Here is a 16180-nt window from a genome sequence, read left to right as displayed (position 1 = left end):
TACTCAGCTATAAAGAAAGATAAACTCGAGGCTTTTATAGGTAAATGGTCACAACTAGAGACCATACTCATAAGTGAAATAAATCAGACCTGCATGAGTAAGCAGTGTATTGTCTTATTAGTGTAAGACCTGAAAGAGTGAATAAAAACTACGAGATATGATAGACATTGTGAAATGAAAGGAAAATGCTTAAAAGTAAAGGGCAGTTGGGGTGTGGGAAAAGAGAAGGGAAAGAAGGGGAAATTATGTAAGTATGTATATACAGGATAGCTAACATAGTCATACTACTGTCTTCTATTGCTCTACAGAAAGGAGCAGTTAATGATTACTTGTTTGATCAATCTTGTATGTCTCTGTTTTCCTGAGAAACCACTTTGAAGATATCAATGTGTAATACAACAACTATTGTTAATTTCCTACAACTTTGTCTGTAACTCTGTATTGTTTGTATTGTTCTTGTGCTGTTTTGTGAATGGATGTCTGTTTGTGAATGTGTTTTCCTTCTTTTATTTTTAAAATGAATTTAAAAAAATTAAGTTTATTGGTACCATGTAGGTACACATAATGATCACATTTATCACGGGGAATTGGTGCCTGTATGTGATACATCTTGATTCCTCTTTTTTCCCACTCCCCACCCCTCCCTGCAGCCCCTCTGCCCCTCCTGACTTGCAAAGCATTGTTTCCATTTTGTCCTTCTCTCATTTTTCTTTTGCCTTCCTTTTGCCTTCCCTCTCTGTAGTTCCCCCTTTCGAATTCCCGTTAGATCAGACAAAAGCAGGGATTGTGACTGTTCAAAAGAATGTAACCCTAAGACTCTATCTATCTATCTATCTATCTATCTATCTATCTATCTATCTATCATCTATCTATCTATCTATTCCTTTTTATTAGTTAAGTTTATTGGTGCATTTTAAATTACATAATAGTCACTTTCCTCATAGGGTCTATGTACCTGTACATGACTCATCTTATTTCTCCCCACTTCCTTTATCCTCCCTTCCATCCCTCTTCCCCTACTCATTTACAGAAGCTTTGTTTCCATTTCTCCCTCTTTTTCTTTTTTCCTTTTCCTTTCTTTCCTCCCCTCCCCTTCCCAATTGAGCATTTTCTTCCTATTTCTTAATATTTAATGTGCATTCTGGTCCTTATTTGCCCTTTTAGTTTCTCACACCACAGAAGCAATGCAATATTTACATATGTGGGTTCAATTTATTTTACTTAAGAATATGGTCTCAAGGTCCATCCATTTACCTATAAATGCCTCAAATTTATCATTCTTTATGGCTGAGTAGTACTCCTTTATATCTATACCTGTCTATGTATCATCTTTATCCATTTATCAATTGATGGGCATTTTGGCATCTGTTTACAAGATTTAGCTGTTAGAAACTGTGGTGCCATAAACATAGGTCTGTGTACATCACTGTACTATGATGTTTTCAGTTCTTTCAGAAAGATATCAAGAAGATGAATAGCTGGTTGACCAGTGCTTTAGCTTGAATGGTATCATTCATAGCCATGTCAGGGTAACCCTTTCCAGAGCTATGCTTACTGGATCCAAATAAAACTAACTGCAAATGTATTAACAAGTTCCAGCAATCACACAGCTTTCCTCAATTTCTAACTACCCTTCCCTGACTCTGTGTCCCTCCTCCTGCCTGCACCAATATTCTCTCAAACCCTGTCAGCACTAACCCTGATACAGCAAGCGAGTCCAATAAGACAGGCCCTCACAAGAGACCAAAAAGGCAGGAATGAACAAAGCTTTGTTGGAGAGCTGACCGAGGGACAGTCTGTAACCAGGAGCCAGAGAATATGTCTGCACCAATCTGGGTCTCACCTTCGGTTTAAGTACATTTTTAGTTTCCATAGTAACCATTACCTCATTTTTGGGAATTTTACAAGAATGTCACACAATTATCACAAGGTTTACTTTCCCTGAAGCTGTCAGTCAGGCAGATCCCAGATGACCATTGTGATTTAACATTTAGTCTGCTTCCTAGTTTGTCCTATTTGTTCTGTTCCCATTTTATTACGCTGTTCTGGTTTATGACTAACAAAGGGGAGAGAGTGTAACTACAGTTTAAGTGAATTTTAAGTGAATTCTCTTAAAATGGAATTACAGAAAGAAAATGGTGTCTCTCTTGCCCTATCAATCCTTTACTCCAGTAACCCCAACAGAATCAAATCTCCAATCTACTTTTCACCTAGTGACTTTTCTCTTTTTTACTGATTTACCACCTTTTTTTTTTAACTGACTTTCTCTTTTTTACTGATTTACCACCTTCCACTTTTTACTGATTTACCACCTTTATTTTTCCTTTCTTTCCTTCCCCCTGTATTCTACATCCCAAACTACTAAAAGCAGTATAGTATAGTCTGTAAGGAGCATTGATCAAGTTGTGAAATTTTCAAAACAAGTTTTAATGTTCATGATCAATGTTATAACCAAAATGCTGTCCTTACAACATAGTGACTGAGTCCACCCCAACTAAACCCAGTAGGCTGAAGTGGTAGACAATACCTCTTGGCAAATATAACCAAGATCACACCACTAGAGAAGAGAACCCAACTAAAGAGATCTTCATACCAACACAAACCTCTTCATTCTCTCTGACCTCAACCCTCAGCACAACAAAAGGAACAGGAAAAAACAAGGCCACAAAATGCCTTCAACGAATCCCAGCTCCTCTAAAGAAGATCCCGTGGGCACCAATGAGAGAAAATCAAACACTAGTAGCTGAAATACATGAAATGATCAAAGGGAAAGCAAATAAACTCAGCAAGCTGAAGACGACATGACCAGACAGTGCAGTTAACAAACTGTGATGAGTCAAATAAAAAGTTAGCAGAGCTAGTCAAAACCATTTGAAACATGAATGACAAATTTACTGAAGAAATAGAGTCCATGAAAGGGTGCTGAACAGCGATCCTGGAGATAAAGAATTCTGTTGCATAGCAGAAGCGACCAATGTGAGGAGAGTGTCAGAGCAGAGGACAGATAGGAAGCACAGCCCGTATACTCACAGATACCTTAAAAACAGCAAGAGATAAAGGAAACTTGTTACAACAGCTACTACCTGATGCAAGAAGGCTGAGTGACTGATTGAAGTTAGAGAAAAATTAGAAGACCACATGCATGGAATAAAAAATCTCACAGAAATCATACCAGGGAATTTTCACAGATGGAAAAAGAACTCAACATTCCAAGCACACCAGGCATATGGAACTCCAGCTAAATACGATCAGAGAAGATGCTCCCCGTGATACATCATAGTCAAAACCCCATGTATACAAGGATGGTTTTACATACATAAGTGCTGTACATTACATAAACAAAAGTAAGGAAAAAACACATGATCATCTTAATGGATAAAGGAAAAGACTTTGCCATCACCCAACTTCTACTCATGATAAAAAATCCTGAAGAAAATAGGTGTAGAAGGACCTGATTTCTATCTGATAGAAGCCATGTCTGACAAAATGATGGCAGCATCTTATTAAGTGGGGAAACAACTCATGCTGCTGCTGGTATCTCCACCTGCCTCTCCAGTGGACGTCTCAAATTCAGATCCAGCCACCCCTGAGCTCTTGCTGCTCTCTTGCCCATCCCAACTGACTCTACCTGAAGTCTCTTCCATCTTTATTGGTGGCGGCTTCGTCATTCAAATCCAACACTTCGTGATGATCCTTCATTATCTCTTTCTTTTATACCTTTTATACCTTGAATTCATGAAGGAATTTTGTTACCTCTGTTTAAAAATCTGTGCCCTTTTCCACCATCTGCACTGCTGCCACCCTGGTTTGAATCCATCAGCACTTCTCCATGCGCAGTTACTTCCTGACAGGTCCAAACCTTTCCCCTGTACAGTGCGATCTCAAAATAGCTGTCAGAATACTTTTGTTATTCTCTTTTCTAGTCTATTCATCTTTCTGGCACTGGAATTTTAGCATAGCTATGAGACTTCTGAGCTTTGAGATTTTTCTTTCAGAATCTTCCAATAAGAGAAAATATGAGCAGTATAGTTTTGAGATTTTTCTTTTATAAATTCAAACTTCTTTTGAAACTACTACTTTTTAAAAACTTTACCCACCTTTTTGTATTTTGGTATGTAACTTGTCAGTATGTGTTGTAGAAAATGATGTGTTTCCTCAAGTATCATAAAAATGCAAGCTTTAGGAATAGCGCTAAGACTATCCTCCATCTTCTGGCAATCTGCTACATCCCTGCCTAGGTGCACCATGCTGGTTCATTCTTAGAATGAACAATCTTGTGTGATGTTTATCTAAAAACTTTGTGTGAAAACAAAACATAGTCCCAATAAAGTTATCTCTGCTGTAACATGGTATGTATTTACTAAAAGATTACTGAAAATTGTGTAATAAAAACTTGAGGGCTTAAGAGAAAAATAGAGTTAGGAGCCACACCCTCAAAAACTTCACTAGAAGCATGTTAAAGGAAAGAGGAACCTGGTAAAAACTTGGCAGTTTACACCCCCAAATGCGTAAGAAATGCATAAATATCAAGATCAATATGGGACCTATCAGTGAAGGAGCCTGAAAGTTCACTGTGGAAGTGAGCCTAGAAAGTAACAGCTTTTAACCGCTGTGAGGAGTGGGCAGGGTCATCTGACGTGGGGCGGAGGCTGTGATGCCCGTAAGGGTGAGTGCAGCTCATGCTGCCGGGTAAGCCGAGGTGCCTGGGACTTGTTTGCCTGAGCTGCGCATGTGGACTTCCTGTGCGTTCTCGGTGGCCTCGCTTCACCTAGATACAGCTTTCTTGATTCACTTACCATTTTTTGTGCAATGAAATTGTGTAGGAGTGGTGGAGAAATTTGTTTTAAACTCAGTTATTTCTTAGTATGTTAATCATGTTTTTAGGCTGTCATTATTTCCTTCTGAGTCAACTTTTCCCTTTAGTGATTCCTTTGTATCATATTTAAATGTTCTAAAGTCTCTGCTATTTTAGTTGTTTTTCTTTTTTTTTTCTTAGTTTTTTTTTTTTTTTTTCCGGTACTGGGAATCGAACTCGCGACCTTGCACTTGCCAGGCAGGTGCTTTGCCGCTGAGCTAAATCCCCAGCCCCAGTCTCTGCTATTTCAAAAAGGCCTCCTCCAGCTCTTACCTTATACAGCCAGACATCTCGGCAGCCCTTCACTCAGCTTTGGGCAGTGCCTCACTCTCAGCTGACTGGCTTTGTTGCTGTGTCCTCCATAACCAGTACAAGGTGCGGCCTGAGGACAGACTCATTGAGTGTTTGTTAATGTGTAGATGAGTTTCCGCCTGGCTATCCAGGTCAGTTTCTAGGTCTCTGGTGATGTTCCCCTGTGAAGATGGTTCTGGGTATTTTGGCTTTTTAGTTATTTCACATTTGGGGTTGATGTTGTTTATCTTTTTTTTTTTTTTGGTACTGGGAATCGAACTCAGGACCTTGCGCTTGTCAGACAGGCACTTGTGCCACTGAGCTATATCCCCTGCCCAGATCACAAAACCAAATACAGAATATTTCAGTGAGATGTATTATTCTGTTGGAGGTGACACGTTTCACTGTTCCATTAACCTGTTGCTGTGGCTTGGATCCACCATGCTTCCCCAGAAGTCTCCCGTGTCTGGAGGTGGACTTGCAGAGGCACTGGACCGACCTCGCTGATAGGTCGGTGGTTAATACCCGCACGTTCCGTGCAGGAGGCGGATCACGGGGTGTTGCCTTTGGAGGATGTGTTCTGTTCCAGTCTTTTCCTCTTTGGCTCTTCCCTTGTGCTCCTTGTGCTGGCTGCATGAGGGGAGCAGCCTTGCGCCACCACACCCTTCCCTCCTGATATTTCTGCCTTGGAGCCAGCCAAGCACTGACTGAGGCTTCTACAGCTGTAAGCCAGAGTGAGCCTCTCCTGCTCTATTGTCAGGCATTTTGTCCCAGTAACAAAAAGGATGAATATACCCTGTTTTATATTTGCTTGACATTTCATGCTTCTCATAAGGTTCTGAATATAACATTTTATTTAGTTTTCTTCTACACCTTTGTGAAATAGGTATAAGAAGGAGTTCTACTTCATTTATTTTTTAATGGTGCACTTATTTATTTCAAAAGTGCAGCATAAATAGGTATGGGATAAACCAGCTCTGCAGAGCAAACTTGGGCTGAACAACAAGAAAAACTGGGTAAAAGCCAAAATAAAAGCACACGCTGCATTCAGACGGCACAGGCTACCACATAAACTCAAGGCAGATAGTTTCACTTTAGAGATGAGGGTCTTGGTGCTCAGACCAAGTAGGGTATTTTTTTTTTCCGGTACCGAGAATCGAACTCACGACCTCGTGCTTACCAGGCAGGCGCTGTGCCGCTGAGCTAAATCCCCAGCCCCCTAGTAGGGTATTTACTCAGTTCATACGCAGTGATAAATCTGGAACTTGTACCCAGGACTCTTGACTTCTTACTTTGTTTTTTTCTCTTCTATGCGGATTATAATAACAGATTCAAGAGCAAAGCATGCACAACCATCAAGGAGAGAAGTAAGCTGAACATGAACCTGGGCTTAGTGTGTTTCTTTTTCCCCTTTTTTTGCACTGAGGCTTGAACCTAGGGCCTTGCCCACTCTGCCTCTGAGCTGCGCCTCAGCCCCACAGTGTTGTAACGTTTATACTCCGTCCGACCGTGGTATCTTCTGACACATCCCAGCTGAATTCCGCTGACATGATTATGTAAGAGCAGTGAAGAATGAACAATGGGCTGGATAAGCTGAGACAATGAGGCTGTAGCAGGTTGTTTGCTGCCAGTATTAAGTTAAAGGTCTTGGTTTAATATCTTCAATTTTGTAGTTGGTCCTGGAAACGCAGTAGCATTCATTTCTCCAAGTTCAGTGTTCCCCTGTGCTCCAGAGCTGTGCTGAGGGACATCTGAAGGGTCTCTGCAGGGGCACAATTGCTGAGAACATGAGGAAGGGTTCTTGTTAGGTGTTTTTTACTGTCTTTTGAAAGGGGAGTGAGGGGGAGGTTGGGGGTTAAGTGTTTCAGTGTTAAACAAGGGATCTGAATCACTGAGAACTTTCTCCTCACTGTCTTTAAAGTCATGTTATTTAAACAGTGCGTGTGTGCAACACATGATGCGGACATTCCTGGTGAGGAGCTGGTGCGTGCACATGACATGTCCCAATTCTCATCCTTTGCCCCTCCCTCCCATCCCCCCTGCCATCTCTGGACCCCCTTTCCGTTTGAGAAAGGTATAGTTTCCTACTTCCTGTCATCTGTCTTTTATTTTGCTCTTTTGCATTCATAACGTTAAAATCTCAGCCCCCTAAAATAAGCAAACTTCTTCATTTTGAATGCTTGCCTAGTTAGAGGATTCGTTCAAATGTGGGGGAAGTGTGATCCATCTCTGGGTCTTCCGCCATCTCATTCCAGCATCCAGTTCGGTTCTAGTTGCCGTGCTGTGCTTTTGTCGCTTGGTCTTGATGTGCTGTTTATGCCCAGTGACTTTCTGTAGGTCTTCAACTCCAGCCGAGTTCCCTGCCTTCTTTCTGGGACTTTTCCACACTTTAGTTTTAGCTCACTTGGTTGTATAGGCCACTATCATTAAGACCTAGTGAGATTCTTCTGAGGGGTAGGTGTCCCATAGAGCCATGTGGAAAGTAGTGAATACAGTGGGTAAAGGTAGGGTTCCTGGGATCATGCGTTCTGCTAGCATTAGTTTCCTCATGTGTCTGAATGGAAATAATATCTTCCTCTGAAGGGAGTTGCTGAATTAAGTTAAACACAATAAAACATTTAGCACACATGGTAAGGGCTCAGTAAATTCAAGTGTAAATTAGTCTTACTGTTATTATTATTGGAAGGGGACAGTTCGGGCTTTTCATGTGACTTTGGGACACTTACTTTACCCATTTGGATCTCACTTATTAGCAAGGGTGCTGCTGTGGAAATCATTGGTGAACGCTGCTTATGCCAGATATGTTCATATCTCTTCTGAAAACCTCTGAATCCCTCCCCGCCAGTTCAGTTCCATTTCCACAACCTAAGAAGCCTTTGTGCGATTTCTCATTATTCAGGCCTTTCTCTGCTCACCAAGGTGACTTATATTCCTTTAGGTTCTCCTAGATGACAGCCCACTTACTACTCCATTTCATGAAAATATCCTCCAAATAGCCGCTAATGATAGGTTTGGTGTAATGGTTTAGTATGTTGTTCTTTTTAGGTTGTATTTTAAAAAGCCAGAAAGATCCTTATGGTGAAACTTTAAAAAATTTATATATTTCAAAATTTCTACCAAATCTGAGTGTGGTGGTGCATGCCTATAATCCCAGTACTCAGTAGGCTGAAGCAGGAGGATTATTGGGAGTTGGAGGCCAGCCTGGGCTACATGGTGAGTTCGAGCCCAGCCTGAACTGCATAGTGAAACCGTGTCTCAAAAAGATAAAAGAAAATTTCCACCAAACCTTGGGGGTCTAGGGAAATGATCTCAGTGACTTTCCTCATCTAGCACCAACCATAAAATGCTTTTCATTTATTGTATTTTATCTTAATAGTTATTTAAATCTTATGTTAATGTTCTAAATTACATATCAGTTCCTGTTTAATTCCCCACCTGCTTAAGCTTCCAGTAAAACTGGTACTTCAGTGTGTACACCATGTGCATCTTGCGGCTCTGAGTGCCCCTTCCAGCCTAGTTTTGAGCAGTGATGTGGTGGTTCTGAAGATGCGACTTCCACCTGTGAGGACCATTTTTGGGAGGGGCACACAACATACTTTAAATGGGCTATTTTTTGACTATGCTCAAATCACCTTAGGGAGTTGACTTGTGAAACACTGAGGAGAGTTTTCAATTCTTCTGAATTGCAAACTGACACTCACCACTGATCAGCATCCTTGGAAAATGTCAGTGGAGCAGCTTTTTCTGCTTAGGGCATAATGTCACGTCTAAAGTTCTGAAATACTCACACAATGGCATAGTTCAGCTTTTATACCTTTGGGATATGTGGAAACTTGCATTTATGGAAAGCTCACTTTCCTTTGTGAGCAGGAACTTTCTCGGATATCCTCGGATCTTTGCTTGCAGTAGGAAGGCAGCCTGGTAAAGGGTGATTAAGTGTGGCCTGTAGCACCTTTCACACAACCTTTTATGGTTTACATGAAATGTTTTATGATTATGATGATCTCTCAAATGAGATGAGATTTGCAGTTGTGCTCCCGTCTACCAGCCAGTACTTTACTGTCTGTATTACTTGTCACATCATAATCATTTTTTGGTATTTGCATTTTTTTTTTTTTGACAGGGTCTCACTATGTAGTTCAGGCTGGACTTGAACTCAGTGTTTAGCTCAGGCTGGCCTCAAACGCACAGCAATCCTCCTGCCTTAGCTTCCCAGGCGCTGGGATTGCACATGTACGCCACCATGCCCAGCCCTGGCATCTGTATTTTCTGTGAAACTATAAGCATAGATCATGGGTGTTGTAAAAAATGTACTAAGTAGAAGGTACTTTTTCTTTCTTTACCATTGGAGATACAGTAGGAATTTGGCAAGCAAGGTCTCTAATCTCATAGAGTTTAGCTCTTTAAAAATTTTTCAGTGGAGGAATTTGGGATGAATGTGGGCAAGCTAGGCAAGAAATCTAGCACCGAGATACACCCCAGCCTAGAACTGAGTCATGTTTATTTATATGTATGCATGTTTTATGTATGTTTGTATGCATGCATGCATGTTTGCATGTATGTTTGTGTGCATGTATGTATGTACTTAGGTCTCTTTTTGAGACACAGTCTTGCTATATAATCCAGGCTGGTCTCAAATTCAAAATCCTCCTGCTGAAGCCTCTTGAGTACTGGGATTGCAGGCCTGTGTATCCCTGCCCCACTGCACCACTACGCCCAGCTTGCAGTTAGATTCGTAATACAGTCGGGGTGAACGGAACTTTCTGTGATGATAGAAATTCCTTTTGGTCTTGTCCAGCATAGCATTAGCCACATGTGATCACTGAAGACCTGCAGTGTGGCTAGCGTGAATAAGGAACTACAATTTTAACTTTAATTTTAGTTAATTTAAGTTGCTACACATTCGTGGGCTACTGTCTTGGATGATACTATTCTAGAGGATTAAGGAGTGGGAGAATAAGTTAGTAAATAAATAAAATGATTTCATGTAAGGATTTAAACAGAAAAGGAAGGAAACAGGTGATGAATTATAATGAGGGGAGTACAGCAGATCGGTGAGTTTAGTTAAGCAGGCATTGTTAATGCAAATGAATGAATTATGAAGTTATGATTGGTAAAAACCTTGCTACTTGATACTTTGGGGACACTTCTTTGATGGTCTAGTGATTTCCTTTGGGAAAACAGATCCCGCGTCTCATTGTAAGCCCTTATGTTTCCATCTTTTTATTAACTGCAAATACTTTTCCTAGCCCTGAATTGTCATCTCCAGTTCCTATTGGTGGCACCTCAACACTGGGAGGTATGCTTTTGTGCTTTTATTCACTTTTTAAAACAGTTATCTATGGTTTAAGAAAGTCTCAAGCATGTGTAGTTTTTCTATGCACATTTAAAAAATTTTCTCTTTATGTATTGTTCAAGAGTCCCAAGAAAAAGTAATTATTTTTCACTTATGGCATGTTGTGAATACTCGAACATCTTTGTTAATCACACTGCAAATCAGAGCACAGTGTTAACAATGAATGGACGACCTAATGCATTATTTCAAGGCTTATGTCAAAAGGTGGAACATTTCTAGTGCTAATTATTTGTCATTGGCCTTAGAGTTTCCCAGAGGGAGGACTTTTCTGATTGCATATTGTGGTATAGTTTAATGTGCACCTTCGACCTCTGTATGCCTTGTGAATTGGGGTTTTTTTCCCCTTTATTTTTCATTGTAAAATACAAATTTTTTGGTATTAGAAATTTCAAACATATACAAAAATAGAATGGTGTGATGTGGTCCAGTTTTAATGATGATCAAAACAGAGCCAGTCTCTAACTTCACCCACTTTCCCTTTATAATATTTTTGCATGAGAATGGAAACTTTGTTTTTGTATCCCCAGTACCTAGCACAGAGCATAACCTACTGTAGATACTAAAAAAAATGCCTGTGGGGAGTTGTAAGTATTTCTTGCTCAGAGAGGACCCCTGTGAGTGTGTCTCGAGGTTAAGGTGGACTGCATTTCCAGTATGAAAAAGCAAAGGACTTTACAAGTAGTTTTTGAAGTCAGTTCCTGACGTCTTGGTACACCTTCCAACGTGATCAGGGACTGAATTCACGCATGTGCTTTTGTTTTCTGCTCAGGTGCTGTACACTCCTATGAGGGTGCCTCTGAGAGTAGCTTGCAAACACCGGAGGAGAGTGTGAGTCGTGATGTTTTGCACTTAGCTTCTAACGGGGAGGACAGGTGTTAGGGGAAAGTTTATATCTCATTGGTGAACTACCTCGGACTTTGTGTGGTGCCCTGCTCTAAAAATATCACAGATTCTAGAACCAGTGCATTAAAAATCTGATGTTCCTTGGAGAACCAAACAAATCTGCCCTTTCAGGGAAGGTTGTAATCTGAGAGGGTTTCAAATTTTACATGAAGTGACAGGCAGCTTGCAGAACTCTCACTGTGGTAAGCTTATATTATAATCATAAATCATGTCTTAGCTGTCTCTTCTTTAGAAGAAAATACAGATTTTATGTAACTTAAAATTTAAAAATTAACATGATTTAAAATGCACCATTATTAATAGGAACTTGTCTACTAAACAACATTAAATCCTATATTTGAGTCTTTATTGTAAAAAAATTAGACATTAAGTAAAAGTATTACACATTGCCCATGTATATGAAACACTGTAGTGTTCTAGAAATGATAGACAAATATCCCTCCTTCCTTCTACATTTATTAAGTATAATTCTACTGTAAGAAACTGTTGTTACTTCACTCTAATTCATTTTTCAGTCACTTATGTATATCAGTATAACTCATGGATATTTATTTTATTATTTGGATTATAATACAATATTTATTTTGCTACTCAAATTTTTTTCTGCCACTGGAAAAACCTGGATTTTGTTATAGAATAGTAGTACAGAAAGGTGTTTTCTTTGGTCTTTTTGAGACAGGGTCTCGCTATGCTGTTCAGGCTGGCCTTGAACTCACTTTATAGCTCAGGCTGGTCTCAAACTTGCAACAATCCCCCTGCCTCAGCCTCCCAAGTGCTGGGATTACAGGTGTGTGCCACCATGCTTGGCTCACAAAAAGTTTGTTGGATATGGTTTTGACTCCATACAGCAACCAATCTTTAAGAAATGACCACTTTTTGAGCTGGTGTAGTATCAGAAAAGAATACTCTCAGTATCTCAAAAGGTTATTAATATTTCCTTCTTTTCTCCAGTATGTGTCTGCGTGGCCAGGTTTTCTTCATGCATTTCAACTAAAATATAATATTGCAATGAACTGCATGCAGAAGTAAACCTGAGATCCCAGCTGTCTTTTGTGTTAATCCAGATATTAGTAAAGAAGTTGCAAAAATGTAAACAACGTCACCCTTTCCACTTTTATTTTGCAGAAAATGTTTATTTTTACATGAAATGGGATTATTGCTATTTTAAAGTGAATTAATAAATATTTTTAAAATCTCTCTTGTATTTTTTCCACTTTTAAAATTTTAGTATATTAATACATGTGTGTAGTATCTAATGTTTACATTCCTTGTGGGAAGTTAGTACATGTACATAGCACGTTTTAATTTGGTAAATACTTATAGGTACAATCTGTATAAACCATGCTTCTTCAATTTACTCAATTTTTTTTTTTTTTTTTGTTTTTCTCCGGTACCGGGAACCGAACTCACGACCTTGCGCTTGCCAGGCAGGCGCTTTGCCGCTGAGCTAAATCCCCAGCCCCTCAATTATTTTTAAGAGTTTAAAAGAGCTCTAGGACCAATATTTGAGAGCAATCCTTCTAGACTATTTTTAAATGATAATTTCATAATAGTCAACTCTTTTAAAACTCACTTTGATGATTTCTTATGGAAAATTTTCTATCTTCCCTGGAACTGGTCAGTGTGTTTTCAAAGGAATGTACAAATACACGGTCATTTTAATATTAGCATATGTCTTAAACTCTATCCAGTTTATTTCAAGATCAGATACTGCAGAAAAGTTCACTGTCAGAAATGACCTCTGGCGCAGTGTCTGGAACTTTGCACGCAGTCGGGAAGTATCTGCTGTGATTGAGTAACACTGACAGTGTTTTCTGAACATCCAGATCAGCAATGAAATTCTGAGTGTTATTGAAGAGCCCACAGAGCCAGCGGCTGAGCAGATTGCAGAGTTCAGTGTCCGCCTTCTGGGGAAGCAGTACAAGCCCGAGCTGCGGGACCCCGCCAGCTCCCACCACAAGCATCTTGCGGAAGAGTTTATTTCAGAGGTGGGTATTTCTGTCTACTAACAAATAAACCCTCTTTCCGACTTCTGCTGTGTAGATAAAGATTGAGCTTCACTGCATGGTTTTGAGTTGCCAATAGTTGGAGAAATGAGCATCTCCGAGAAATTATGAATAGTGTGTTGTTTTTCTTGAGGGAGCATTAAATTAAATTTTAAAAATCTGTCTTTGGTGTTCTCTTTTGTTACACTGAAAATTTTGTGTAGTTACTACCTAGGTGATACAGAGTTCGGAGTAAAAAAGACATCCAGTAAAAACAGACTTCTCTCCTATATTCGTTCTTTGGTAAGAGGTATTTTTTTAAAAAAGATTTCTTTAAATAACTGTGAACTAGACCACACCATCACTTCAGTTGCTGAAAAATTCCGCACAGGACTCAAACTCAGGTCTCTTCCGGTTAAGAATGACCCGCCCCAGGCCCTGTCCAGCGTGCCTTTGTCCTGTGCGGTGGGCACTGGAGTCCCTCTGTCCTTCTCTACCTGATGACAGCGCCCGTCGTTCCTTCCTGTTTCTTTTTCATTCCCTCTTGACTGGGTTCTGCTTGGCCAGGGTTTTCCATTCCATTAATTTGGATTAATTTCCTTCCCCAGACACTGTCCAGATGGGAGATAAAAACATGCATCACTTAGATTGCTGCGGTCATCCGACACAGAGTGTTGGACCGACGTTTCACTTTCCTAGCCAGCCGGCCGCGCTGCAAGGCTGTAGGGAACGTGCAGGAAATGTCAGCCAGGCCGGCGTCTGCCTGGCATCAGGCAGGGCCTTGGGTTGGCTGTCTGGCTCTTTCTGCCCTTGGATTAAGGGACACTTAATACGTCTTAGTGTTCGGGTAAGCAACTGTGTGGACCGACTGCAGACGTAGAGGAAATCCAGTAAACACTCCGCAGACCGTCTTTAGCTGAGATGTAAGGAGAAGGTAAAGCGGTCTGATGGTGACGGAGGGCCTGGCCTGTCAGGAAGTTGCCCCCTCCTCCGGCCTGTGCCTGGGCCGTGTGTGCCCTCCTCACCTGAGTGAAACGCCTCCCAGTAGCTGCCTCATGTGGAGCAGCAGGGACAGGAGCTCTGTCTCCGGAGGATCTTGTCGCTGTGGGGCTGAGCCTAAGGGAACCTGCTCCGGGCGCGTCCCCAACATCACACGGCTCGAGCCCTCGGTGGTGCGTCCTGCGTGGCAGTGGGGACCCGCCGGGACAGGAAGGCCCGTTTGGAGAAGATAGGGTCAGGCTTGCCTTTGCCTTCTTTTTTTAAAATGAGGATAAAGTAAGAGGGGGAGGCAGCATGGCGCACTAGCAGCAATGCCAAGAGGATGCCAGAGGGAGGGCCGGTGTGATAAGCTTGGGAAGGTCGGTAAGGGAGGACGGCCTTCATGCCCGCGCCTGCTGCTGCCCCAGGCTGCATCCGCCCGCCTGCTCTCGCGCGTCGCGGGGATGAGCGTCTTCGTCTCACGCGTGGGGTTCTGCAGGCCAATGGCTTGTCCGGGGTTGTTTCAGCCTCTGTGGGAACAGAATGTAAAATCAAATTTCTTTTCACCTTTCAAAGTGTTCCTCCCTTCTACTGTCTGGAGTTTTTTTCATTTCAATTCGGGGAAATGTGAATTTCAGTTTTTGCAGTCCAGATCCTAATTCTAAAACACTTATCATGAGGCAGCAGGGAGAGGAGAAGATAATGTCATTCAGTGGGAGAAGTTTGGCTTTAGTGTCAGAGGAATTTGAAGTTAAATAAGTTCTGATTCACAACAACAACAACAGAATGCCCCTGGCCAAGTTATGTGACGTCTTAGTGTCTCAGTTTTCTCATTTATAAATTCAAGATAATATGTAAGTCTCGGAAGTGTTACCAGGATTGGAAGCGATATTGCAAAGCACCAGATGTAACAGTCACTCGATTCCAGAGGCTTCTGATTCCTTGTCCCACAAATTCCATCTCTATCGCCATCTTAGAAGAATTTATTTTTTCTGTGGAAAAAGTAAAGCAAAGTGAAAAAGTGTCATAGGTTTTAATTCTCTTTTGTTTTTCTTTTTTATTGAAACAGGGTCTGGCTTTGTAGTTCAGGCTCTACTTGGACTCTCTGTGTAGTCCAGGCTGGCCTCAGACTCACGGCGATCCTTCTACCTCCGAAGTGCTGGGGTGACAGGCGTGGACCACCAAGCCTGGCTGAATTCTATATTCTTAAACATGAAGATGTTCAGTAATCAGAATTCTTAAAAATTCCACTCCCCTGATTACATAATGATTTGGTTAAAAAACAGATGCCCAGAGATGCCCCCAAAAGTCCATTAAACTAAATTCCATTATTCTGGTCCTGATCATAGTAACCCATCTCTTCAGCTACCTTCTGAAATGTTACAGTTTAAATGCTCAGTTTGATGAAAATAGGTATTTTCATATAACCTGATTAGCTTTAGATCTTTAGCATATTCCTCCAGTCACTAAGCTCATATGGAATTACATGGCTGAATTTTAAAGACTCAGTATTAAACCTGTGGGTGGAACGCTCACGAAGCGATGGCTGCCTGCGGTCTCCTGGCCTTCGCTTTGGGGCAACCAGGCTACGAGGCCTCTCTCCTGCGGCTGATTCGGGACTTGTGCCCTTCTTTCAGATGCTTAGTGTGTCCGCGGTTCTCTTGTGCTGCAGGAACATGAAACAGGTATCGCCAGACACTTTCACACTTATGGAAACAAACACTTCACTCTGTCAGTGTACTGACTGCGGCCGATTTTTTTTTTTTTTATTTTAAAGATAAAAGGAGGGAAACATTAACAGACATACAACAT

At 41.1% G+C, this 16180-nt stretch overlaps 1 protein-coding gene across 1 annotated transcript in view; it reads left to right on the top strand.

The window, feature by feature from the left end:
• Impg2 (interphotoreceptor matrix proteoglycan 2) overlaps positions 1-16180 on the top strand; it is a 93343-nt gene that overhangs the window by 37073 nt on the left and 40090 nt on the right. The window contains exons 6-8 of the mRNA XM_013515197.1: positions 10396-10445; positions 11272-11330; positions 13232-13393. Of these exons, the coding sequence (XP_013370651.1) occupies positions 10396-10445; positions 11272-11330; positions 13232-13393 (271 nt within the window). The remainder of the gene's footprint in view (positions 1-10395; positions 10446-11271; positions 11331-13231; positions 13394-16180) is intronic.

Source organism: Chinchilla lanigera, unplaced genomic scaffold (assembly GCF_000276665.1).
Source record: "Chinchilla lanigera isolate Chin_1 unplaced genomic scaffold, ChiLan1.0 scaffold00026, whole genome shotgun sequence".
In the NCBI taxonomy this organism is placed as follows: domain Eukaryota; kingdom Metazoa; phylum Chordata; class Mammalia; order Rodentia; family Chinchillidae; genus Chinchilla; species Chinchilla lanigera.
The sequence above is the reverse complement of the archived record's forward strand: the minus strand, read 5'-3'. Positions and strand labels throughout refer to the sequence as shown.